Below are 27279 nucleotides of genomic sequence, written 5' to 3'. Positions count from 1 at the left end.
TAGAAACCCGGTTTCATTTAAAGTCTAGACAACAAGGGTTTGAAATTCGGGCAAAGGGTTTGGGAGCCAGGTCTTGAAATTCTCCTATGGTGAAAAGTGCTATAGAAATCTCATGCATCATTTTTTTATTATTTGTAATCCATTGAGAGCAGCTCTATCTCTCTATCTATCATCCATCCATGCAACTGTTTTATTGGCGGAATCTCAAAACGGTGAAAGAGTGAAATCGCTTAAGAATGATCATACACACTAAATACGAGACTGATAATAGCTTCTTTTTTTTTTTTTTTTTATACAAAAACAATAGTTTAAATTGTGAAAAAACAAAATTTTCCTGAAGCTTTGATGAAAACATTTGCTGTTTGCTAATTTGATTATAGACAATTCTGAAGAAATGCGTCTATTATGAGTCAACATCTTGAAGGAAAAGCACCTAAAAGGTTCAAAGGAGCAATTCTGCAAGGTAAAAACGGTCGGAAAAAAATGAATGTGTTTATTTGAAAGAACCAGCACCTCTGCTCGAGCCCCCCCCCCCCCCCCCCTCCCCTCATGAAAAGGATAATGTGCTGCTGAGGAAGCTAACAAGGGCCGACCTGAGATTGAGCAGAATAATGTAAAGCAGCTGCTGGCTCTTCTGGAACTCGCCGTGACCCCCCCCCCCCTGGCAGTGAACACGGCGGAGGCAACAAGAACGTCCATTTGGCTGACGACCCGATTCCAGCCGTAGCGCGGCATTCCGCGTCTGACCCGCCCGCGCCACGCTGTGCATGCACAGTACGAGCCAAGACGCACACACAAGCGCTCAAAGGGCAAAGTGACGAGTGGCGTGTTTTGACTGACTGAGTGTGATTTGTGCGTCTTCCAACACTGGGATGATGCAATATATGTCAACGCAATTGGAATGTTAATGGTGTGCATTGATGTTACAAATATAGTACCTCCATAATATTAAGATTGGGAGAGAGTTGATTTTTGTAATTTTTTTTTTTTTTTGAAAATGACTTCTTAAGCTTAATGTGGGTTTGCTATTCAGCAGTTTTGTGCTGTCCTTGAATGGTCATTTTTGTGCAAGAGAGCCCTTTTGCACTAGGGGGAAAATAAATCACAGCAATTTGGAAATTTCATGTAAAATAAATAAATTAATTAATAAAATTAAATAGTATTTATGTCATCCATCTCGTTTGGAAGTGTGGCCATATGTGGGTCCCCACTTCACGACGATGAAAAGTGGTGGCCCTCCAGCATTTAAGTTGCTCGTTAACTAGCTAGCTAGCTGGCTAGATAGATAGATAGACAGACTAAACAGCTAGTTAGCTAGCCAGCCAGACAGACAGACAGAAAGAAAGAAGCTGGCTAGCTAGCCAGCCAGCCAGCCAGACAGACAGACAGACAGACAGACAGAAAGAAAGAAGCTGGCTAGCTAGCCAGCTAGCTACAATAGCTAGACAGCTAGATCTATTTCGTCCCTCCCGACCACCAGGTGGCGGTGTTGAAACAGCACGGAAATCCCCCACGCGCAATAGATAGTTTTGCACTATGCGTCACCGCCAGCGTATCAAATAGCCGTTATCTCATTTGGCACCGCTGTCGTCTTGAATTTCTCACGACTGGTTGCTTCAACCGGTTGAGAAGAGACCTTTTTTTTTTTTTAATAATGAAATTAAAAAATTGTAACCACCCACACAAGAGACGTCTTTTAAGGCGCACGTTTGAGGGACGTTTCACACAAAATCTGGTCGGCATTAAAAGGCCGCAACTGTAGTGGGAGAAAAACAGATGTAGGCTTTTTTTTTTTACTCACTGAAGCCATCCGATGTGTTCATAATTAGAACCAGACAAGCGTTCAAATCGCCATTCATTATTAATGGCAGATTAGCCTCCTTATTAAGGCTAAGGCGGGAACCGGGGGACAGATAGAAAAGCGAGGGGGGGAGGGAGGGGGGTGTATCGAGTGCGCACAAATGTTACCAGATGCCGAGCAGCCACCGACACTAGCCAGGCCTTCCGGAAACACAACTCAAGGCAAGCAGAAGCCATGAGGAGAGCAGGCGCCGTTTCAAGTTGAGGTCCCCGAGGGATCGCTACTCGCCGCCGCTCTCTTTGATAACGTAAACACAAAAGTGCAAACGGCAGCCTGGGAAAAACGTCTGCGTCGTTGCACCAACATGTTTTATGTTTCCCACAATCGAAATACAACTGACAGGAGGCATTCCTTTTTACTGCACAAGCCATCAGGTGGCAATGAACGCGTCACTGTGTTGCCAGAACCGCTAATAAAATGGATAATTGCTGGCTTGTATGAAGTAGTGGCAAGAAGTCAGGGCCACCAGGCTGAAACGTTAGCGGTTTGAGTTCAAATATCTGTCCTGGGTGCCGGCCCAGGATGATGTCAGCATTTTTCTATTCTACAGAAATAATTCTGATTTACAACGGCGTATTAGGGCCACGTATAAATATATATATTTTTTTTTTTCAGAGGAGGGGGCAATATTCAGAGAAAAAAACGTGTTAAGTTGCAAATTTGCGACTTTATAAAGTGGCAGATTTCCGAGAAAACCCCCCGTAAATTTGCGAGTGTATAAAGTGGCAAATTTGTGAGAAAAAAACCCGGAAATTTGCGACTATATAGTAGCAAATTTACGTGAAAAAACTCTTAAATTTGCGAGTTTATTAAGTGGCAGATTTCCGAGAAAACCCCCCCGTAAATTTGCGAGTGTATAAAGTGGCAAATTTGTGAGAAAAAAAACGTAAATTTGCGACTATATAGTAGCAAATTTGCGTGAAAAAACTCTTAAATTTGCGAGTTTATAAAGTGGCAGATTTGCGAGAGAAAAAAAACTCCAAAATTTACAAGAAATACACGTAGCGTACGACTCGGATGTTTGTGCCAACACTTTTCGGTCGGGCTTTCAAATAAGGAAAGTAATGGCTTTAACCTTTCATGTTAAGCATTCACACTTGAAGCGTTGGGTGCGGCCAGCGACGAAGACGAAAGTACACACCCTGAGGATCAAACATTTAAGTTAATTTGTTCAAATAAATATTTACTTCCACATTTATGTTTCTGGAATTCATATTTACACATTCACACATTTTGGTATTTTTAAGTATTTAAGTTGATGTGTGGAATCTGCTGCTCTCCGTCATTCACTTGCATTGACCTAAAGTATGCTAGCTCCTGATTGGTTAGTGTTTCGTCAGCTGATAGGGGATCAGGAAGTAAAGTTTCAATTAAGAATTAATCCGTGTTCATCCTGCCTTTTCATTTTATAAACAATGTCCCCTTAGCCACCAACGAATCCTCACACAGACTACGCTACGTGTATTTTTTTCCTCGCAAATCTGCCACTTTATTAAGTCGTAAATGTACACGTTTTTTTTTCTCACAAATTTGCCCCCACCCTAAAAAAACAACAACTATTTATACGAGCCTCTAAAACGCCGTGGAACTGATTAGTAGTAAACTTTTCTGTCATATTGTTCCCGTTATTGGTGGTTGCGCTACTTCCTTCCTGCCCCCTCTCGAAAATAATCCCCAAACAAGACACAGGATGCTACTGACGAGATGAATTGCTAAATTGGACAACAACATGTACGGCGCATACAACACTCGCCCCTTTTGTGCTTGACTATTCGTCTAACATGAGCCCCCTTCTGCATACTTCGCGCCGTTTCGCACGGCGCCGCGGGCCCTAAAAGCAAATATTTCTCTGACGGCGGCGACAATGCGAGAGGTCTGCTCTTATTCACCGAGTGATTAATGGTATGTTGTTGCCGTGAAATGCCCCGGCGGGGCCGAACGAGTCGTGGGGCTTTGTTGTAAGAGAGATTACCTGATGGCGTGGGGCCTTGGAAATGAGGAACGCACGCACGCACGCACATACACAAAAAAAAAAAAAAAAAAAAAAAAAGAGCAATGATGATGACATTTCCGAATGAACAATACTGAGTTCTTAAAAGAGAAAAAAAAAAATGAAATGAGGAACCATGCAAGCGCAGACAGGACGTAACCCGCGTCCATAAAAGACGACCAACGCGGGGTTGATCAACACAATCTTGCGTGACTCTAATGAGGCCCCGAGTCGTTAAGCGCAGAGCAAACGCTGAAAGCCGGCGCTGACGTCTCAATTCGTCTTCCTCTATCGTTTCCCCCAGAGCCGCACCAAAGCACATTCAACCTTTTAATCCTGTTTGTCGTCTCACTAGGCGGCAAATGTTTGGCTTTCATGAAGACAAATCATGTAGAGAAGTTCAAAACGAAGACGGATAGGATGAACGGATGGCTAGTTAGCGAGCTAGCTAGTTGGATGGACAGCTAGCGAGGTCGAGCTAGTCCCGAGTGTGGAGCTCGTGAGGCAGATGTTGTAAACATCTCACTTGGCACGAGGCTGTCATTTTTGGGGGATAACAAATCAAAACCAAGTTGCCATGACTTATAAAGTGCGAAAGTTGAAGGTTTTGGTTTTCCACAACAAGGATTTACAAGGCGTACCTTTGGCTACAATGCGACGTGGATTCTGGTTAAGGTACTCAAGGTACAACTCTTGAGTAGTCACCGATACTGATACCACTTAGTAATCTACTTTTTATACATCTTTTTTTTTTTTTTTAACTGACAGATCATTTTAAATAAAGACCTACTGTATATAACATTTTCCCTTAAAATCGCAGAAAATTTGTTGCAAATTTCAATTTTTCTCATTTGTAATTTCTATTTCCTGATTGTAAAGATGTTTGCCGTCACTTTGAGCGCATTTCCGAACACACCGCCGATAAATGAACGAGGATTTTGTGTGTGACGGGCTCCAATGTTCATGGTTGTTTTTTCTAAAACAAATTTCCCCTAATATATATATATATATATATATATATATATATATGAAGTTATGGTCACAAATGAAAATAAGGAAAATACTTTTTTTTCTAGTTGTAGCAAATAAAAATGGAGATTGGATAACGTGCACAAGAACCCGGAGATTGGCAACCATTTGTGCTGAAGGACAGAATGTGCACATAAAAGACATATTCTTTTTTTTTTTTTTTTTCTTAAAGAGCTCAGTATTGTTCATTCGGAAATGTCATCATTTGCGAATCTTTAATTAATTAATTAATTTGCGATCTGTAATTATTTTATTTTATTTTTATTTATTTTTATTTATTTTTGTGTGTGTGCGTGCGTGTGTGCGTGCGCGCGTGTATTTGTTAGCTCACCAAAAAACCTATTAGAAAAAATCTCATACCGTTCACCCAAACCGAACACCGCCGTCAGGAGACCCGAGGGGACCAAAGAAAACCAAGGAAGGTGAAATCCAGCACCGACCAGACACCCCCCACCAGAACTCCTCCCCAACCCAAGAAACATCCAGACCCCAACAAATCCAAAAAACATAAAATCAGGGAGGCCTCAAGAGACATAAAAGACATATTCTCAAGCAGCAATTCACCTCCGACAAACTGTTGTTCAAAATCACAACAAACATTTCTTTTGTTTTCCAGGCCTAATATTACCGCCGCACTTCCAACCCCTGCCATGCGGTGGCGCTTGTCAACCACAGCGAGCTTGCCAACGTCTTGCCCACAAAATATAAAAACTCATCTCAAGACACTCCCAAAGCCAACATTGCTCAAGTTTCGTCAGAACCAAATGAAGCTGCTGCGTGTTGTTTACATTGCTGCTATTTGCACAAGATGGCGTCTTGACTGCAAGAGATCCGCTGTAGAAAAAAAAACCCCACCAAAAGTCACAATAACAACAAGCGACATCGCCCGAGCTCGACTTACTGTAGGAGAAGGTGAGTCGGGGAATGACGTCACGCTCCGCAGCAGCCCAGTGGAGAGAAACGAGCAAAAGCGTGCAGACTGGCAGGCGGACGCACGCCATGCTCGCCGTCCGCATTGGCTCCTCCTCCTCCGACTCGCGCTGGTTCGCCTTTTTCACGTATTGGCGGGATGCATCGAGAGTTTCGTCTTTTTGGAAGCTGTTGATTTTTCTTCTCTCCTGGAGGGATTTTGCGCACCTCGGAAAAGCGATGGCTACGCCGTTTGGGGCCCGCCCCGGCGTTGGCGGCTGATCCTGCTCTGGAGGGCCGTCCTGCACCTCAGCATCGGCGCCATCGGCGTGCGGACGCAGCCATGAAGGCTCCCTTTGACATCTGCCAACGAGCAAACAAAAAAGATTTCAAATTGGTTTTATTTATTTATTTATTTTTCCAATTAAGCATCAATAATCTGGCACGGACATTTTCAAAACACTTTCAAGCACATTCTTCTACTGTAACTAGACAAAAAGTGCAATTTCTGCAGAAATTGCGCGCGAATGCTGAAAAGAAATTGAATGCATGTGCTTATAAAGTCAATTCAAAGAAAAATGACGAGTACTAAAATATGGTCCAAGCGGGGTTCGAGGGCAATTGCTCTAACCACTGAGCTTACTTGACTTCACGGCTAACGGCGTATTTAGCTTGAAAAGTGTCATCTGATTTCATTTCAGTGAAATTATAATCCATCTCCTGATATGGCAGTTAGCATAACGGCTAACGACGATATAACGATATATTTGCAAAGGATAGTCGAAGATGGGACTCGAACCCGCAACCTCCTGGTCACTGCAATGTTCAAACTGAAAAAGTTCAATGTATGGAGAAAAAGTTGATATTTAACGTTAAATTGTGCAAATACTGTAAGTAATGTGAAATCAGACGATACGTACCCCGGGAGGCGTGAATTTTTGTTTGCAAGTTGATAATAATAATAAGACAATTATTATCGAAAAAATGTATAAATAACAAGGAAGTTCGATTTTTCTTATTTGTTACTGTGTGTAGTTGTGTGATAAAAAATGAGTTTGACACACCTGCTTGACCAGGTATTAGAAATACACACACGGGAGTGCGTACCTGTTGAGCAGGTATCAATGGCATCAATAGCAAGTAAAAAGGGACAAAAAGTCTTGACGCAGGGTGCGACAAATTTCCATGCGTATGCTTTGTAATGTGTTGTTTACAGTCTCGGTGCGGCTACTCGATTAACATAAATAAATCAACAAATACATACATATTATAATATTTTCAGAGAGTTCATTTTTATGAGAAAAAAAATGCACAAATTTTTATGAGAAAAAAAATGCACAAAGAAAATAAAATATCTAAATCTATCATATCTATCAAATATCTAAAATATCTAAAAGGCATTTTTTCATGCATCAGGTAAGGAAGTGCTCGTACCTATGCGCCCCCAGAAGCACTGAAAAATAAAATAAAAAATGTTGTAGACTCAAACTTTTTGCTGTCTTTGGTGTATTTTAGCAACCTGAAGATGATTCCAGCATTAATTTCATTGTGCTTTTGCTCATTTTGAAGATTTTGACAGTTTCACCTGAAGTGTACAATCGGGCTGAAAACGCGTTTAAAGCAATACAAAGTTCATTTTGGCTCTCACACCTTAAAAAAAAAAAAAAAAAAAAAAGCACTGATTGAATCGCTTGAGCTATTTTTGGTCTATTGCTTAATATGTCATATATTTCCCCTTTCATTCGATTTTCGTCATTTTTATGATGGAATCGCGCTTCGAACTGAAGTCAAGCCTTCGCGACGCACATCAAATGACGCCGAGGCCCAAAATCGGCCTGCAGGCTTTTGAGTCAAGCGGCCGTTTTCATCACACGACAGCAGATGTTGAGGTCAAACTGCTAGCAGTTCCGTCTCCGAGGGCTACGAAAGCAAAATAACGGAATGCCGCAGATGGCAAAAGATTGCTCCAGGGTGCTTATGGGTTTCCGTTTTATTTGGAAAAAGTCCGCCGCTGACTGCCTTGATGCCACCAAGGCCGCTTATCGGCCCATCTGCATCGTTCCGATCCGCTCTGTTGTGCGACTCAGCGCGCAGACAAGAAATCTGCAAATTCTTGCAAATGTTTGCTGATCTCACAGGAAAAGTGCTTTCGCTCAGATAAGAGCGCAAAACACACAACGTGGCGCAACGCTGACATTCCTCGGCTCGCGCAATGATGAGAAGCGAGAAGAGTGTGGACAGTAAATACGCTGCGACCTCAAATGCGGGACCCATTTTACAAGTTTGATGAAATATTAGCGAGCTGTTGCTCGAGTTCACTTGCAAGCATGGACTCATCAAACTCATACACTCTAAAAAAAGTTGGGTCAAAATGAACTCAAATAGGGTCAAAAGGCGACTGAGACAACTTTTTGGGGGTTATTCAATTAACCCAAAAAGTTGGGTCAAATGAATCATCCGTAAACCCACCCAAGGTAAATGAATAAATAAATTGGGTTGATTTCTGGATTATTATTTTAATTGGACCCAACATTTGGGGCTAAATACCTCCAAAAGTTGGGTTGGTTCATTTTTTGCCCAATTCAATTGGGTTATTCAATGAACCCAACAAATGAATAACCCAACCCAAGGGGTTGATTTGTGGGTTATTTATTTGACCTAACTTTTTGGGGTAATCCCATTAACCCAAAAAGTTGGGTCAAATGAATAACCTGCAAAACAACCCAAGGTAAAAATGAATAACCCGCAAAACAACCCCAAAATTGGGTTGATTTCTGGATTATTATTTTAATTGGACCCAACATTTGGGGCTAAATAACTCAAAAAGTTGGGTTGGTTCATTTTTTGCCCAATTCAATTGGGTTATTCAATGAACCCAACAAATGAATAACCCAACCCAAAGGGTTGATTTGTGGGTTATTTATTTGACCTAACTTTTTGGGGTAATCCCATTAACCCAAAAAGTTGGGTCAAATGAATAACCCGCAAACCAACCCAAGGTAAAATGAATAACCCGCAAAGCAACCCCAAAATTGGGTTGATTTCTGGATTATTATTTTAATTGGAGCCAACATTTGGGGCTAAATACCTCAAAAAGTTGGGTTGGTTCATTTTTTGCCCAATTCAATTGGGTTATTCAATGAACCCAACAAATGAATAACCCAACCCAAAGGGTTGATTTGTGGGTTATTTATTTGACTTAACTTTTTGGGGTAATCCCATTAACCCAAAAAATTGGGTCAAATGAATAATCCGCAAACCAACCCAAGGTAAAATGAATAACCCGCAAAACAACCCCAAAATTGGGTTGATTTCTGGATTATTATTTTAATTGGACCCAACATTTGGGGCTAAATAACTCAAAAAGTTGGGTTGGTTCATTTTTTTACTCAATTCAACTTTATGGGCTTAATACCCCATAAAGTTGGGTCAAATGAATAACCCACACAACATCCAATTTGGGGGTTAATTTGTAGGGTTATTTATTTGACCCAACTTTATGGGCTAAGGACCACAAAATGTTGGGTCGGTTCATTTTTTGACCCAATTCAAATTTATGGGCTATATACCCCAAAAAGTTAACCCACACAACATCCAATTTGGGGGTTAATTTGTAGGGTTATTTATTTGACCCAACTTAATGGGCTAAGGACCACAAAATGTTGGGTCGGTTCATTTTTTGACCCAATTCAAATTTATGGGCTATATACCCCAAAAAGTTAACCCACACAACATCCAATTTTGAGATTGTTTTGTGGGCTATTCATTTAATTTGACCCAACTTTTTGGGTTAGATACCCAATTTGGGTTATTTTTGACCCAACCGTTTTTAGAGTCAAGGTTTACTGTACGCTATAGCCACCGCTTCTGCTATGCTTTTCCGCAACTCCTACACCAGTGACGGACTTCCAAGTCAATCGGCACGCGTTGATGAACCGACAGCGGTTCCGCGCGGAAGGAAATCCAATCGCGACATCCCGGCTGCAAGCGCAAGGCCTCCATTAACAGCGGCCTCGGGGAGGCCCTAATTAAATGCAACCGACAGGAGATTTGGTTTTATGCCAGACGTGGCGATCGATAGCGAAAGCTATTCCGGGCTCCGAGACACGAGCGGGCCAACGCAGACATTTCCGCGTCTGACGTTTTATCGAGCGCGGCGGCACTCGGACACAGCGCGGCGGACGCTCAACGGGGCCGCGGTGACCACGGAGAAGCTGTCCGATGCGTATCTCTTAAATATCATGACAGCAAACACAAACCAGATGAGGATTCAAGAGTCCTTCCCCTTTTTGTCTCATCTGCGCATCAGTCAGAAGTCAGAAGAGGAAGAGATGCGACCCACGCATGAGGCTGAGGAGAGTTGGAGCGAGCGAGCCCGAGCGAGCGAGCGAGCGAGAGAGAGAGAGAGAAGGGAACAAGGCTCCCTCTGACAGCGTAACAATCTATATGCAACTCCGCACTTTGCTGCTCTCGCCTGCGTCGTGCACAAACTCAATCCGCCCTTTCACTCGCCACACAAGCCCGATAGTGTGCTCGGCCATCGATGCCACTCGCCGTCCCACCCTATATAGTGTGAACAGTGTTCCGGCGTTTATCGCTGGGTTTCACACTCCAACAAATACCCGCAAAAGGTGAAAGCCAGTGAGAGACCAATACGGGGGTTTTCAAGGCCAATGCTGATACCGATTATTAGTAGTCAAGAAGGCCGATAACCGATATTTCAAGCCGATATTCATTTGCAGTAAAGGAGAACATATTAGCTTAAAAAAAATAAAATTACTTTTTCTTATCATTTTAAACATATAAAGAATTGGCAGCTTTGTTTTAAAACTATAAAAATGTCAAGAAGCTTCCAGGGTCATCAGCGTGTGTTAAGATAAATTAAAAACGAAGCAAGTAAATAGTTCCCTAAAGTTTTCTACTGTAAATAGTTTTCCAAAATTTCCACCTATTTTTTTTTTCAAAAATAAAAAGTGTAGGGAGTTCCCAGTGTCAGCATCATTTTTTTTTAGAAACTGGAAATTTAAATAAATCTATAATTGAAAACTTCCCTGTAAATTACTGAGCGACAAATGCATGCGAACGAGCCAATTTGGCGACAAGTAAAAACTGTCTGTGAACATCTTACAAATCGTGATGAAAACCCCAAATTCTCGATGTTCGCTCAGCGAAATACCAGCTTTATCGGCCTTTAGATTCGGAATTCGATATTTTCAAAATGCCAAATATCGGCACCGATAATCAGTCCGGACGATAATCGGTCTCGCGCTAGTGAAATCTGCAAAGTAGTCAAGCTTTATTTTTGTTTTTATTTACGTTTTAAAACCCCCATTTTTTTCTCAATGTTTAATCTGTCAGATTTTAAAACAAAAACAAAACAAAACAAAAAACAATATGCTAAATGGCATATAAATGTTGTAGAAGTAGAAAATCATGACACAAGGACGCCCACTACTGCAATTACGCAATAGCGGTCATTATTGATTAGCAGGAAGCAGCGCAGTCAATTGTCAGGGTGAGACAAGATGAGACTTGACAGCGCAGAAATGTGTTGTAAGTCTAAAAATAGACTTGGGAGCGAATCCCCCGACGAGCGCACATCGGATTCACGAACACGTGGCGGCCATAAAGAAAACTCCCCACACTTGGCAGCTGTCGGCTGAAAGCGCTCGCTTCGGAATTCCACTTAAAATTGCTTTCATGGAGGACGACAACGGCAAACGTGTTCCTTATGATCTCGCGTGTGTGCTGACAATAATGCGAGCGAGAGCAAATGAACTTGATGTTGAACCAAGCAGGGTTCGTTCTCAGCAGTCACGACCAGAACTTCCTGGAAGGCAGCTGCTGCTCTTCCGCAGTCAAATGATCCGCCTGCAATAGATTCTCGCACGGTGACGACGGATCAACGACAGCTCGACTTATGGCGAGTGTTAAAAATAGCGGAGATGAAACGGGCGGCGCCGCCGCCGCCGCCGCCGCCGTGATGATTTCGGGTCATCTGGGCCAGCCGGTGAATAAATCTGAGCACTCACGCGCGCGCACTCTTGCGTCGCAAGTTTGGGGGCAAAACCCGCTGGCCGGCCCCCCAGATGTGGCCTTCGACCTGGGAGTGCCACTTGCCCTCCATTTCCTGCGCTTCCGCAAAAGAAGTAGTAGAAATAGAAGTAGAAGAAGTAGAGAAAAAAAGGAGTAGTAGTAGAAGAAGATGAAGAAAAAAGTAGTAGAAATAGAAGTGTTGGCTTTTGTATTAATAAAGAAAGCAAAAAGTAGAAGTAGTAGAAGAAGAAGAAAAATAAAAAAGTAGTAGTAGAAGAAGAAAATAGTAGAAGAAGAAGAAAAAGGGAAAAAAGTAGAAGAAAAAGGAAAAAAAGTAATAGAAGAAGAAGAAGAAGAAAAAGGGAAAAAAGTAGAAGAAAAAGGGAAAAAAAGTAGTAGAAGAAGAAGAAAAAGGAAAAAAAGTAGAAGAAAAAGGAAAAAAGTAGAAAAAGAAAAAGAAAAAGAAAAAGGAAAAAAGTAGTAGAAGAAGAAAAAGGAAAAAAAGTAGTAGAAGAAGAAGAAAAAGTAAAAAAAAGTAGTAGAAGAAGAAAAAGTAAAAAAAAAAGTAGTAGAAGAAGAAGAAAAAGGAAAAAAGTAGAAGAAGAAGAAAAAGGAAAAAAGTAGTAGAAGAAGAAGAAGAAAAAGGAAAAAAAAGTAGTAGAAGAAGAAGAAAAAGGAAAAAAAAAGTAGAAGAAGAAAAAGGAAAAAAGTAGTAGAAGAAGAAGAAAAAGGGAAAAAAAGTAGTAGAAGAAGAAGAAGAATATAACATGCACAGAAGGCAAACCAACCGTTCAACCGAGATATTTCAAAAGAGTTGATATAAACAAGAATTCCGGTTACAAAAGGGGTAACCCAGGGGTCTTATTCGGGTTTTTCAAAAACTTGCATGTTACCCATATTTGTCTTTTCAAAACTACAATAATCACAATATATTATTCCGTGTTTTTGACCGCATGTAAACGTACTCAGTAAGATTGGAAAGAGGTGGAACATTTCAGTCAAGCTTTTAAAAAAAGTTATTTTTCTTAAAATAGATACTAACTCCTGTCGACTGGGTCTTAATGACAGTTTTAACAAATCGGGTTTTTTTGTTTTTTTTTATCACAATCTTCCAAGTTTTTTATTAAGAGCCAACTTTCAATCCGGGAAATTCTCACTTTATTCCTGCCAATAACTTTCCAGTCCCACCAGTTCCCATGTAAAGTTTCCAACTTTGCAAATTGGCACAATTTCGCAGCCCGAACGACCAGGCGAGGCTTTCGTGACGCAGACGTTGTTGACGTTGTTGACGTTGTTGACGTTGTTGACGTTGTTGACGTTGTTGACGTTGTTGACGTTGTTGACGTTGTTGACGCTTTCCTGCTCCGTTGCAACCATCGCTCACATGATTTCTCAACCGCTCCACACGAGTCACGAAACGATCGCCGTGTTTACGCCAAGCGATTCCTCATCAGGGCTGCGCACCGATACCGATACCGATACCTCGACTTGACGATGGCAACAAACTTTGTATTGTAACATCTGCTTATTAATAACCAAGCTCAAAATGTTTCCACTTGGTCAGAGCGAAAATGATGATTATGGCAACATCGATTTCGAAATCCCTCTCAAGAGTGAGCAAGAAACGGAAATGTAAAGTTCGCATTTGTGTTCAAGGGAGCGTGACGCCGCGAGACAGAACATATTCCCGTCCTGACCCATTTGGCGTCCAATCCCCAGACCCAGCGAAGAGTAATGAATGGCTCCTTTTCCCCCCCGAATGAAGCATAAAGCAGTAATTACGACCACGTGCGACTCCAAAGACTTTTAATTGGCTCATTAAAATCTTATTTAACTCCATAACAGAGATGGGGGACATTTTGAACTGCGGGTTCGGGGGGAGTTAAAACTTCCTCAAGCTCGCTTCTCCGCCGGGAAACGTCACGCGCAGACGCAGGTTGTGAAGACCGTCGCGGAATCTCAAGCAGCATTGACGCAATCGAAGTTGCAAATGGCTGCGTTTTCTCACCCGCGTCGCCGAAAAGCGATACGAGTGGCGGAAGTGCAAATATTCCTAACGATATTCCATTTCACTCCTCGGAGCAAATTTCCCAAGCAGATGTGAAATGTAAAGTCGTCGTTTTAGACCGTTTTTTGCCTCAAGTTGGCGACAGAAGAGCAGCGGGGGTAGAAAAGTGAAATCAAAGAGAATGAATGAGAAGGTAAAAAAAAATAAAAAATTGCTCGTCATCTCACAAATGCAATTTGTGCAATTCACTCCAAAAAGACAATTGTTGAACCGATTTAAGATTACAAATGGAATTGTTGACCAACCCCCCAAAAAAATGCGAGCGCACAATTGAATTAAGTTAATCCAAATTGAATATATTAGGTTGGATTAATATTCACTTTGGATTCATTTAATTCAAGAAAATATATTAAGTTTAATGAACTCATGATTAATTAAACTTTATATGTTCACTTTGGATTAACTTGATTCAATCGTTTGTTCCCAATTGAAGCTTTTTTTTTTAGTCAACAATTCAATTCGTAATCTTAAATTAGATGATTAACTATTTTTTTTAGAGTGATCATTTTAATCATTACATACATCAGAAAGTGTGAAAAAGAGTTATTAACCTAATTAGAGCTGTCAAAAATAATCGATGAATTGACAAGTAATCGATTATCAAATGAATCGACAACCACTGTTCAACTTTTGGAGTCCTGATTATCTTTTGTGTTTAATCAAAACAAGACATTTGCATTCACTTTGGAAAAAATAAATAAAAAATAAAAATCCAACCATAGCATGAACTCGGTGTGCTTTTAATTACGCGACATCAAGTAAAAGTCTTTGTCAAAAGAATTAAGGCCCAAAGTCAGACTAAAAACTTTCATCTGCTGTCCCGAAGCAACTAAATTGTCACGAGTCACGATCCGGTGTGTGAAAGCGGATCCTTTTATTGGAAGCTGCCGGAGCTGGAATGACCCATTTCATGACTGCCGGCTGTTTGAAGGAAGACAAGACGGGGACTCCCCGAACCTTCCGAGACGTTGTTACGCAATAGCGTCGTCACACGCACACGCACAGCAAGTTTGTCAAATATGTCACTTCGTACGTTGAAGCGGCAAACGTGACGACTGTAAGTTGCTTTCAAACGTCGTGAAGTCTTCGGGTTGGTTGCAAGATGCGCCGCTAAGACGGCGGCAACCTCCGTTTACGGCTTCCTCCGCCACACAACAAACACCATCGTGAATGTTACTCAAGTTGGTTTTTGCCTTGAAGGGTTGGACGGCAATTCCTTTGTTGCGACGGTTGGGATTTCGACACAAGTGCGTGTATTTTACTTTGCCAATCCTCTGTAAGTGCAAAATACAAGTCAACTGATGAAACGACCACAGCCTGCAAATGGACCTTAAATTAAAACGGTGTATTAAGGCCACGTATAAAATATTCTGGAACAAAAAATTAATAAAGTGGCAAATTTGCCAGAAAAAAACGTGTAAATTTGCGACTTTATAAAGTGACAAATTTGCAGGAAACATTTGTAAATTTGCAACTTTATAAAGGGGTAAATAAGCAAGAAAAAACGTGTACATTTGCGACTTTATAAAGTGACAAATTTGCGGGAAAAAAATTGTAAATTTGCAACTTTATAAAGGGGTAAAATAGCAAGAAAAAAATTGCAAATTTGCAACTTTATAAAGGGGTAAATTAGCAAGAAAAAAACGTGTACATTTGCGAGAAAAAAACGTGTCAATTTGCGACTTTATAAACTGACAAATTTGCGGGAAAAAATGTGTAAATTTGCAACTTTATAAAAGGGTAAATTAGCAAGAAAAAATTTGCAAATTTGCAACTTTATAAAGGGGTAAATTAGCAAGAAAAAATGTGCAAATTTGCAACTTTATAAAGGGGTAAATTTGCAAGAAAAAACGTGTAAATTTGCAATGTTATAAAGTGGCAAATTTGTGAGAAAAAATTCATAAATTCGGAGTTTATAAAGTGACAAATGTGCACGTTTATAAAGTGGCAAATTCGCAGGAAAAATTGGCCACTTTATAAAGGGGTAAATTAGCAAGAAAAAACGTGTAAATTTGCAATGTTATAAAGTGGCAAATTTGTGAGAAAAAACTCATAAATTCGGAGTTTATAAAGTGACAAATGTGCAAGTTTATAAAGTGGCAAATTTGTGACTTTGCAATTTTTTGGGGATCAGAATGCAACACCCCCCCCCCCCCTTGAAAATTGTTTTATTATACGTGGCCTTAATACTTTATTGTAGAAGCGCAATCCCTTTGTTGCAACGATGGGATTTGGACACGCGTGCACATATTTACTTCGCTAATCCTCTGCTCGTGCATTCAAAATATAAGTGATCTGATGAACCTGCCTCGGCCTGCAAATGGACCTTAAATCCCTTAAAGCGGCTGCGAGGAAATTATTTCCACCGCTGGCCATCGCGACGAGTAGGGAGGAAAAATAAATAACTAAATAAGTCACTAAATAGTGTTGCTGCTCTCGGCGCAATCCAGCTTAGCTTGCGGCGGATCGCGCGGCAACGTTAGCGAGCGACATTTGTGAGTACGTTCTCATGTCAAAGTGTCCTGCCGAGACGAGAGAAGCCCATCCGAGTGGGCTGCGATGAGATGCGCAGACGAGCTCGTTCGTCATAAGGAATCTTTCCATTTGCCGTTTCCGTGAGCCAAATGGACAAAAACGCTTCTGGAATCTTTAAGAAGGCTGCTGACGTCACGTTGACCTTAGCGGAAAATCTTTCGAGACTCGCACGCGCATTTTTGTTTGGCCTCGGATGGCACGTTGTCAAATTGAAGATACGCCCCCAGTGGCCATCTTGGAACGGTCGTGAGACACTGCAAGGCGAGAGGATGGGCAAACGTGACCGCGGCTGTGATTGCCGTGGATGCCTGGCCAGGTTTGACACCGTTTGCCACAGCTGTCAAAGGTGCGAATGAGAAACCTAATTCCTAAATTCCTAAAACCGAACTCTTAGATACAGTATTTCTAGACCATTTCTTGAAATCTCTAGAATTTATTTATTATTTTAGTAATTAAAATTTATTAATCAAAAAACATAAAGCCCCCCCCAAAAAAATCTGTCCAATGTCCATTTGTGTTATTTTTTTGGTACTCTGTGTTGTTACTATCACATATTTTTAGAATTTTGGGATTTATTAGAATTGATTTTTCTATTGATTCATCAAATAATTACATTACATTTTATTTTTCATTAAAATGTATTGCAAAACCGTTTTCCCCTGATTACTGTTTATGAACCAAATGTTGTTGTTTATTTGGTATTGTTAAGTACTAAAATAACTAAACAACAATTAAGCAGTACCACAAGAGAAGGACTGACTGATTGACTGATTGATTGATTGATTGATTAACCTCACCAATCTTTTTGAAACTGATTCGGTTGCTGCTTTCCAAAGTAGCAGATGTTTGAAAATGTCTTATTTTGAATAAAAACCAAATGAGTCTGTTATCAAGAAGGACTACAGAAATCAAGAGAATAAATGAAATCATAGGCCAAATTGAAGTTAAACAACGGCTTTAAACGATGACTCGATTATTAAAATAGTGGTGGATTCATTTTCTCATCCATTACTTGTCGGTTAATCAATGAATTTTAACGCCTCGACTCACGAGAGGGGGGTTGGCGCATGCCAGGAAAAAAATATTTTCTGTATCAAAATAAGTTGCGTATGATGCGAACACTTAAACTTGACTGATGGTGAGAAAAATCGGAAAACCAAAAATGTCCAAAATCCCGAAGCAATATAAGCGAGCCTCTGATCACGGAACGGCGCGCGTTCGACAAACCGCCGCCGCACGCGGAACCGGCGAAGGCAGCACATCCTGATCGCTGACCGAGACTATTCTGGGAGAGCAAGAAAACGATGCACAGGCAGCTTTGGACTGCCGAGTCTTTGTTTTAACGAGGGGGTCACGTGACTGCCAGGTGGAGACTCGTAAGTAGGTCAGGCCTGTTGAAACGTTTCAACGTCTGCGTTTGTTTAGCCCAGAAACCCGTTTTTTACTGGAGTGGAATATTGACATGTGACGGCGGCGGCGCTGACGAAACCACGATCTCGACATGATTGCAGCCCGCCGCACTTCGTACGCAGATCATCAAAACTGGGCTTGACTCAAGTCGTTCCTGTGCAACCCGGACATGTCTCTGCACTTACGGTACAAAACCAGATGATTGCAGATCTGCACCACTTGCCCCCTGGTGGCCAAACTGCAAAAAAAAAAAAAAAAACAGTAACCTTCAAGAGTCACGTTGACCCGTGGACCACTCGTTGAGTAACAAGCCACTGAAAGATTTGGGCCGCTTGAAATGGATGAGGCTGGCGTGCCGTCCGCGAAAGGCCGTAAACAAAAGCGGCGTGTCCGCGGCGTGTCCGCGTCCCCCCTTGATGTCGGCGGCGGGCGCCAAGCTGCGCACATTCCGCCGGCTTAGAAGCTCAGACACAAGCTCGGGCCAAGAGGCCGCTGGGCAAAGGGCCGCACACATCCAATCCGTGTGCCGAGGCTGATAAAAGGCTGAGCTTGTCAATTTCAACGACGCGGACCGCCAGTCCGCTCGGGGCGCATGGCCAAGTCAACTGCTTCGGGTCAAACAGGGGCCCTATTTTGGTGGCCAGCGCAAGTCGAGCGCCAAAGTGCGCACGGGTGGAGTTTTCTTGCTTTTGGCATTTTGCAAAGCTGGCGCAGATAGAAGATGCAATGGAATGCGGCTGACTCACGGCCGATTGAAGCGGCTTTCTTTGACTCTACTTGTCATTTCTACCAAAAATGATCATTGATCTGGTTAATCATGTTGGACTGTTATCATTTATATAATATAATTTACAGCAAACTTGGACTGAATTTGACTGCAAATAGCCAAAATCTGTGAATAGCTTTTGGGGGGATGTCATCTAAGAATTGGAGGGGGGGGGGGGGGGGCTCATGGTCAATCGAAGCGGCTTTCTACGACTCTACTTGTCATTTCTACCAAAAATTATAATTGATCTGGTTAATCATGATGGATTGTTGTCATTTTTAACATTTCCAGTGTTGGAAATTTACAGCAAATTTCTAGAAAATCTACCGAAAATTTTCTAGAAATTTACTGTAAAGAAATTTGACCGCAAATAGCCAAAATCTGTGAATAGCTTTTGGGGGTGTGTCATCAAAGATTTTGGGGGGGGGGGGGGACTCATGGCGAAGATTTCTACCAAAAATTATAATTAATCTGGTTAACCATGTTGGATTGTTATAATTTTTAACATTTCTAGTAAATTTTTAGAAAATTTACAGTTCATTTCTAGAAAAGTTTGGGTAAATTTGGACTGAATTTGACTGCAAATAGCCAAAATCTGTGAATAGCTTTTGGGGGGTTCATCTAAGAATTTTTTTTGGGGGGGGGAACCTCATGGTCAATCAAAGCGGCTTTCTACGACGCTTTCTACGATTTCTACCAAAAATGATAATTAATCTGGTTAACCATGTTGGATTGTTATAATTTGTAACATTTCTAGTAAATTTCTAGAAATTTTACTGGAAATTTACAGTAAATTTCTAGAATTTTTTTGGGGAATTTGGACTGAATTTGACTGCAAATAGCCCAAATCTGTGAATAGCTTTTGTCATCTAAGATTTTTTTTTTGGGGGGGGGGGGGGCTCATGGTATTGGAAATTGACATTAAATTTCTAGAAAAATTATTGGAAATTGACAGCAAACTTGGACTGAATTTGACTGCAACTAGCCCAAATGTGTGAATAGCTTTTGGGGGGTGAGTCGCGGCCCATTGAAACGGCTTCCTATGACTCTCCTTGTCATTTCTGCCAAAAAATGATCATTGATCTGGTTAATCATGTTGGATTGTTATCATGTTGAACACCTGTAGATTTTTTCCAAATAAAATCTTTGTCTACCGGTTCATTCACGCATGCAGTTTTCCTGCCTACTCCGACCCTAACATCCCGTCATTCGAACGTCAAAAGCACAAGTGAAGTCCTCCCTCTTCAGCCGACATTCAGAGCGCATTGAAATAACTTTGTGGGAGGAGGCCGTCCTTCCTGGGGGGTCTGAGGAGCGAGGCCGCCATGCCCCCCACTCACTGACCTCACTTAGTGAGGATCAATAGCGGGGACGCGCATTCCTGCGTCTTCGGGAGTCACACTCGGACCTCGGCATTCCCGTCATCCGAGCCCTCGTGTGAATCGTCGGGCTGGCGGATCACGCGGAGGGAATTCCGATCATTGATATCCTGAATCCCGGGCGACCAGATGTGACCCGAGAGACCCGCGTATCAGGAAAAACCGTACGGGGGCAGATGAGTTCTTGTCACTCAAGCGCGCCCCTCATTTGGCAAGGCTTAATGCGGTCAGGCTCATGTTGTCAGTCAAGGGGAAACGAGTCGGGCCTGCGTTGCTCATTTGCCGTCTTAGAACGATTGCAGGACTCCTTTTGATTGGTTTGTTTTCTTAGCAAAGTTGTACAAACACAACAATTTCCATGAAACATTTTGGAGTCACGCCACATATATAAAAAAAAATCATTTTTAAGATCTCTGTTTTGGATTTATAGAAGAGGATTAGGGCCAGTGAAGAGAAAAAAAAAGGTTGCCAGGATTATGACTTAATTCTCAGAATTCTGACTTTAATCTTAGAATTCCGATTTAAAGGTCAGAATTCTGACTTTATTAGTGTTACTATTATTCTCACTTTAAATGACTTTAAAGTCAGAATTCTGAGATTACATTCAGAATTCTGATTTTTGAGATTACATTCAGAATTCTGATTTTTGAGATTAAAGTCTCAACCGCCTGATTTTGAACGTTGTCGGCGTTGAGGCTTGTCAAATGAACACAACAACAGAGGTCACATAATTGACCCCTGGGGAACCTCACAGGTCATAAATACTTTGACAGCATGTGCGGAGCTTGCTGGTGATCTGATCATTTGATTCAGGTGTGTTGGAAGAGGGGAAACCTGGAACACAGGCTGGATAGGGGCTCTCGAGGGACAGGACTTGGGCACCCATTTTGAAGTACTTTTCTTGTATGACAAGAAAAAAAATGATAAGAAAAATATTTGTATGAACGAGCAAACACAGGTCAAAGTATTTATGACCTGTGAGGTTCCCCAGGGGTCAATGATGTGACCTCTGTTGTTGTGTTCATTTGACAAGCCATAATCATTCTTCTGTTTAATTTAGTATATTGATGATTATTTTTGTTTTAATGGAATGTTTTTATTTTGCCTTATTGCAATTTCATGTCGCTGTAAAGCACATTGAATTGAAGCAGTCGCGGAAAAAATGTCCTCTTGATGAAGATTTTTGCACCTTGGCAGAGGTCCGCGCTCCACCGCCATCCGAAGAGTCAATGTTTCTACATTCGTTTCCCCTTTCAGTCACATTGGACACGGTTCGGGAACAGGAGAAAATGGCGGGGCCTGCTGCTGATCCTCAGGCGAGATGATTTAATGGCTGACTGGCTGTTGTATGAAACCAGACAAGCATAATAAGTGGATTAGCGGCCTATCAGATGACGGGAGTCCAGCGAGCCCGGTTGCAGGTACGCGGGCGCAAACCCATGACATCACATGATGAGACGATCATTGCGCAAACGCATAAATCATTCAAAGAAGGTACAAAAAAAAAAAGGTCACGTTATGTCGGAAAAGTTGCCAGACGTTTTCCACGCTGTTAACGCTCGCACGCGAAAGCTCAGATTAGCGTGCCAACTTCAAAAAGAGCCCTTTTTGTTTGCGGGCGAGAAGCACACCTACTCGCCGTGTGGGTTTCAGATGCAATCTCAGTTGGAACATGTTCACACTGCGCCGCCGGAGTCCAAGCGCGCGGGCGGGAGCTGATGTCACGGAGAGATGACGTGAATCGGTTTCCACATCATGGCGACATTTCGCCGAGTACCGCAACTTAGTACGGAACTCTGACAACTTCTCATGCGGGTGAGCATCCGTCCAGTTTCACAAATACAAACATTATATATATATAAATATATTTAAAATATATATATATATATATATATATATAAATAAAATTGAATCATCAATATCAAATCGATTTTACTTTTCGAGCCTGATATTGATTTATAAAACCATGAATGGATTATTTTTAATATTTCCTTTTTCCCATAAATTCAGAAGAAAATTGAATTATTAATGACATGGCTATAAAAGTGGAGTGGTTGAAAAACCAAACGTCATTAATCCCAAACCTCCGCATAAAAGCTTGAGCGTGCAAACCCGAAGAGGTTGCTGTGCAGTTAACATTGTGGCCCATTTATCACACACTCTAAAAACCGGTGGGTCAAAAATAGCCCAACTATGGGTCAAAAATGGACCGATCCTCAAATTGGAGTCAAGAAATGCGTCTTTTTGTGTAAAACAAATCATAAATATTGGTCAGATTCTTTACTTGGGTCAAAAAAATGGGTCATTTTGTATAAAACAACCCAGAAAGTTGGGTCAAATTGATCGGTCTATTTTTGACCCATAGTTGGGTTATTTTTGACCCAACTGTTTTTAGAGTGCATAAACAGGCCTTTTAATGCAGATAACACCAGCCACCCTAAATCACACTCTAAAAACAGTTGGGCCAAAAATAACCCAACTATGGGTCAAAAATAGACCGATGCAATGCTTGGGTCAATTTGACCCAACTTTGAATCCAAAAATTGGTTCATTCTTGGGTCAAAAAATTGGGTCATTTTGTATAAAACAACCCAGAAAGTTGGGTCAAATTGACCCCCTAAAGTGGATTGGTCCATTTTTGATCCATAATTGGGTTACTTTTGACCCAACTGTTTTTAGAGTGCATAAACAGGCCTTTTAATGCAGATAACACCAGCCACCCTAAATCACACTCTAAAAACAGTTGGGCCAAAAATAACCCAACTATGGGTCAAAAATAGACCCATGTAATGCTTGGGTCAATTTGACCCAACTTTGAATCCAAAAATTGGTTCATTCTTGGGTCAAAAAATTGGGTCATTTTGTATAAAACAACCCAGAAAGTTGGGTCAAATTGACCCCCTAAAGTGGATTGGTCCATTTTTTGATCCATAATTGGGTTACTTTTTTGACCCAACTGATTTTAGAGTGCAAGCACAGGGAAATAAGTACTCAATACAAATATTGACTTGTGTCCTAACTCATCGTGACAACAACTGCATACTTGACCCGGCTGGTGGCGAAGCGCCAGAGAGCAAAAGACAGAAGCCGCCGCGAGCCCTGCAGCCGCTCACACTGCACGTCTTAAAATATCACATCTCCGAGCCAACAAGATGAATTATTCAGACGTCGCTATCTTACTGCGCCTCTTCTGCAAAAAAACATGAGCCCCGCCGGCCCGTCTGTCAGCTCCGCAACGTGTCCCTTTTTTTTTTACCACTAGAGGCTTTTAGGACCGGCGAGCGTTCCGTTGTGTACTTCCATCTCTATTTCGGGCCCTCTGAACGGAGCCGCATAACAGAAAGGGAAGCGCTTGAGTTGCCGTGTTGAAAAGGGGAACACACTGTTGTGTACGTTATGACATGACATCACTGCAGCGAGAGGTGGAGGAAAAGCCGCCAACAGGGCAGCCGCAAAAGTGCAGCTTCAACAAATGGATTTGACTTGTCATTTTTTGAGATCATCCTTCAACGAGATCCTTCTACAGGCATAATCACAAAGAGAAAGCGGATGAGTGAGGTCAAACAAATTTGACAAATCTGACTTGACGGCCAGAGTGTGGGCAGATGCTTTCAGCTGGTATGGGCCCTTTAGAGTGCCTTGTTGTCAGCCATGAGTGCAAACACATCATGGTGAGTGAGAGAAGGCGAAAGAGTGAGGTGAAAAAGTGAAAAAAAAAGGAGGCTAAAATGTGGACAGGTGCTTCTTGGTGCCATGGGGCCATTAGAGCGCCTCATTGTCAACCATGAGTGCACGCACATTACAAAGAGAAGGCGGATGAGTGAGGTTAAACAAGTTTTAAAGGTCTGACTTGACCTCCAGCAGGTGGACAGATGCTTCGGGCTGGCATGGGCCCTTTAGAGCGCCTCATTGTCAACCATGAGTGCACGCACATTACAAAGAGAAGGCGGATGAGTGAGGTTAAACAAGTTTTAAAGGTCTGACTTGACCTCCAGCAGGTGGACAGATGCTTTCAGCTGGTATGGGCCCTTTAGAGTGCCTTGTTGTCTGCCATGAGTGCAAACACATCATGGTGAGTGAGAGAAGGCGAAAGAGTGAGGTGAAAAAGTGAAAAAAAAGGAGGCTAAAATGTGGACAGGTGCTTCTTGGTGCCATGGGGCCATTAGAGCGCCTCATTGTCAACCATGAGTGCACGCACATTACAAAGAGAAGGGCGGATGAGTGAGGTTAAACAAGTTTTAAAGGTCTGGCTTGACCTCCAGCAGGTGGACAGATGCTTTGAGCGGGTATGGGCCCTTTAGAGTGCCTTGTTGTCTGCCATGAGTGCAAACACATCATGGTGAGTGAGAGAAGGCAAAAGAGTGAGGTGAAAAAAATATATTAATGACTTGGCAGCCAGCATGTGGACAGGTGCTTTCGGGTGCCATGGGCCCATTAGAGTGCCTCATTGCCAGCCATGAGTGCATGCACATAACAAAGAGAAAGCGGATAAGTGAGGTAAAACTAATTTTACAAATCTGACTTGACGGCCAGAGTGTGGGCAGATGCTTTCAGCTGATATGGGCTCTTGAGAGTGCCTTGTTGTCAGCCATGAGTGCAAAAACATCATGGTGAGAGAAGGCGAAAGAGTGAGGTAAAAAAAGAAAAGAAAATGGAAGCTAAAATGTGGGCAGGTGCTTCTTTTGCTCCATTAGAGTGCCTCATTGCCAGCCATGAGTGCATGCACATCACAAAGAGAAGGCAGAAGAGTACGGTAAAACGAATTTTACAAGTCTGACTTGACAGCCAGGGTCTTCGTGCAGGCCTGGCCGCTATAGAGCGCCTCGTTGTGCTGTGGAAAAGCGCCATGATGACCCGGCGGGATATAATCCCGCCCCCTGAGCTTTTACGTGGCAATATTTTTGTGGCAAAATCATTATGACACTTACAGGCACTTGAAATGTTGTAAATACTGACAGACTTCCAGATGTGTTTGTAAATAAGTGTGAAATCACTTTCACCGAGGGGACGATTTGGACGGCGCCGTCATGCCTGCTTGCGATGCAAAACGTCCTCAGGCCTGTTCTCGAACCGGACGCTCGCCACTCTTTAAAATGCGTAAAGGTCGAAGTGTAGCTGTTGATCACGGCCACCAAAGAAACAAGAAAGAGGAAGAGAGAGAGCCAGAATGCGAATCATACGCTAACGGCTCGCCGGTTACAAGATCCGTACTTGGACACGAAACAGGGTTTGAGTTCCGCGCGCTCGCTAGCATCATGATGGCGCAGCAACGCGTGCTGACGCGCTGGGAAGAATGAGAAACGACACGAGTGCACAAGACAACAATGATCACACTGAGACGTGTTGAAGGTTAGCGTTGCGTCAATGTCAGCTTCCTCGTGAATGGATTTGACGGCGGCAGGCAGCGCCGCATCTATTCGCGGCCCCGCGGAGACCTCGCCGCACACACGTGAGGCGTGTGCTCGCCGGGGTGAAAACAGGTGCACGGCGCACTTGGCCAATATCGGCTCGCATCACGAGATGCCGGGGGTTCACCTTGCATTCCAAAAACGGCGGTTTGGGGATTCTGGCAGCTGATTTGTGAAGCAATTTCGGTTGCTTTTCAAGTTGGCCCTGCCCAATTATCGGCGCCGATAATTTGGACGAATATCGGTATCGGCCTTTTTTTCAAAATCTGACGGCTGATAAAAAGTCAAGCTCAAATCATTTTAACCGCAGGGAACTCATTTTCAGTCAATCGATTCACAAAACCATGAATCGCTTTTTTTTTTCAACCACGTCTTGTTTACAGCGAGACGATCGGGTAACTCGTGACCGCGAAAGCAGCACCATTAGCGAAGTAAAGGGCGCTTCATGGAATGCCCCGTGATATCAAATCACAGCGTTTTGGGGGGGGGGGGGGGGGGCTGCTAAACGAGGGCTCGCCCCGAGGGTCCGTCCATTAATCAAACCTGCTCTCGCACAACAACAAGCTGGACCGCCAACAACCGCCAACAGTGCCGAGTGTGACACCTTGTACAACAAGCCCCCCCCCCCCCCCCCCTAAGGTCAAATGTCAACACAGGCGCTTGCAAATAGGTCTTTATTATAAAACATGAAACAAGCTGACTGACAAATTAATCATGACACCCAAAAAAATGACAGTAAATGTCAATAACAATAACGAAAGAAAAATTACATTCATTTAACATTAAAAAGATTTTCCTCTTTGGGCACATTTTAAATCTATCTATCTTGCTACTAGCCTCATCCTAGCTAGCGCTAAGCTAGCGCTAAGCTAGCGCTAAGCTAGCTCATCTCACAGGTCCAGCATGCAAGTGTGTAAATTCCCTCTCATTTGCTAGCCTAGCACAGTGTTAGCCAAGAACATCTTGGGTCGCTAGCGCTAAATGGTGTTAGCTAACTTAACACAAAGTAGCAGTTTGGCAGTAAATTTCAATATTAATTTAAAAGAAAAACATAACTTGGCCTCACAAAAGTCCACTTGCTTAATTCTAATACACATCCTAGCTAGCGCTAAGCTAGCTCATCTCACAGGTCCAGCATCCAAATGTGTAAATTCCCTCTCATTTGCTAGCCTAGCACAGTGTTAGCCAAGAACATTTTGGGTCGCTAGCGCTAAATGGTGTTAGCTAACTTAACACAAAGTAGCAGTTTGGCAGTAAATTTCAATATGAATTTAAAAGAAAAACACGACTTGGCCTCACAAAAGTCCACTTGCTTAATTCTAATACACATCCTAGCTAGCGCTAAGCTAGCTCATCTCACAGGTCCAGCATCCAAATGTGTAAATTCCCTCTCATTTGCTAGCCTAGCACAGTGTTAGCCAAGAACATTTTGGGTCGCTAGCGCTAAATGGTGTTAGCTAACTTAACACGAAGTAGCAGTTTGGCAGTAAATTTCAATATGAATTTAAAAGAAAAACATAACTTGGCCTCACAAAAGTCCACTTGCTTCATTCTAATACACATCCTAGCTAGCGCTAAGCTAGCTCATCTCACAGGTCCAGCATGCAAATGTGTAAATTCCCTCTCATTTGCTAGCCTAGCACAGTGTTAGCCAAGAACATTTTGGGTCGCTAGCGCTAAATGGTGTTAGCTAACTTAACACGAAGTAGCAGTTTGGCAGTAAATTTCAATATGAATTTAAAAGAAAAACATGACTTGGTCTCACAAAAGTCCACTTGCTTAATTCTAATACACATCCTAGCTAGCGCTAAGCTAGCTCATCTCACAGGTCCAGCATCCAAATGTGTAAATTCCCTCTCATTTGCTAGCCTAGCACAGTGTTAGCAAA

At 42.3% G+C, this 27279-nt stretch overlaps 1 protein-coding gene across 8 annotated transcripts in view; it reads right to left on the bottom strand.

The window, feature by feature from the left end:
• The window catches only part of LOC147174980 (semaphorin-4B-like), a 109456-nt gene that overhangs the window by 26722 nt on the left and 55455 nt on the right, over nt 1–27279 (bottom strand). For 7 of the 8 annotated variants that reach the window (XR_015094703.1, XR_015094701.1, XR_015094702.1 and 4 more), the window contains one exon: nt 5782–6152. Coding sequence is in view for 1 of the 8 variants with exons in the window: in XM_086074792.1 (XP_085930918.1) it covers nt 5782–6152 (371 nt within the window). In the remaining 7 variants the exon portion in view is untranslated. Of the gene's footprint in view, nt 1–5781; nt 6153–10048; nt 10070–27279 lie in introns of those variants that run through there. The other variant, XR_015094707.1, reaches the window with a different exon arrangement.

The sequence above is a fragment of the Leptonotus elevatus genome, chromosome 4 (assembly GCF_054856555.1).
Source record: "Leptonotus elevatus isolate MCC_2025b chromosome 4, RoL_Lele_1.0, whole genome shotgun sequence".
Lineage (NCBI taxonomy): Eukaryota > Metazoa > Chordata > Actinopteri > Syngnathiformes > Syngnathidae > Leptonotus > Leptonotus elevatus.
Note: the sequence above shows the minus strand (reverse complement) of the source record. Positions and strands in the feature narration are given on the sequence as shown.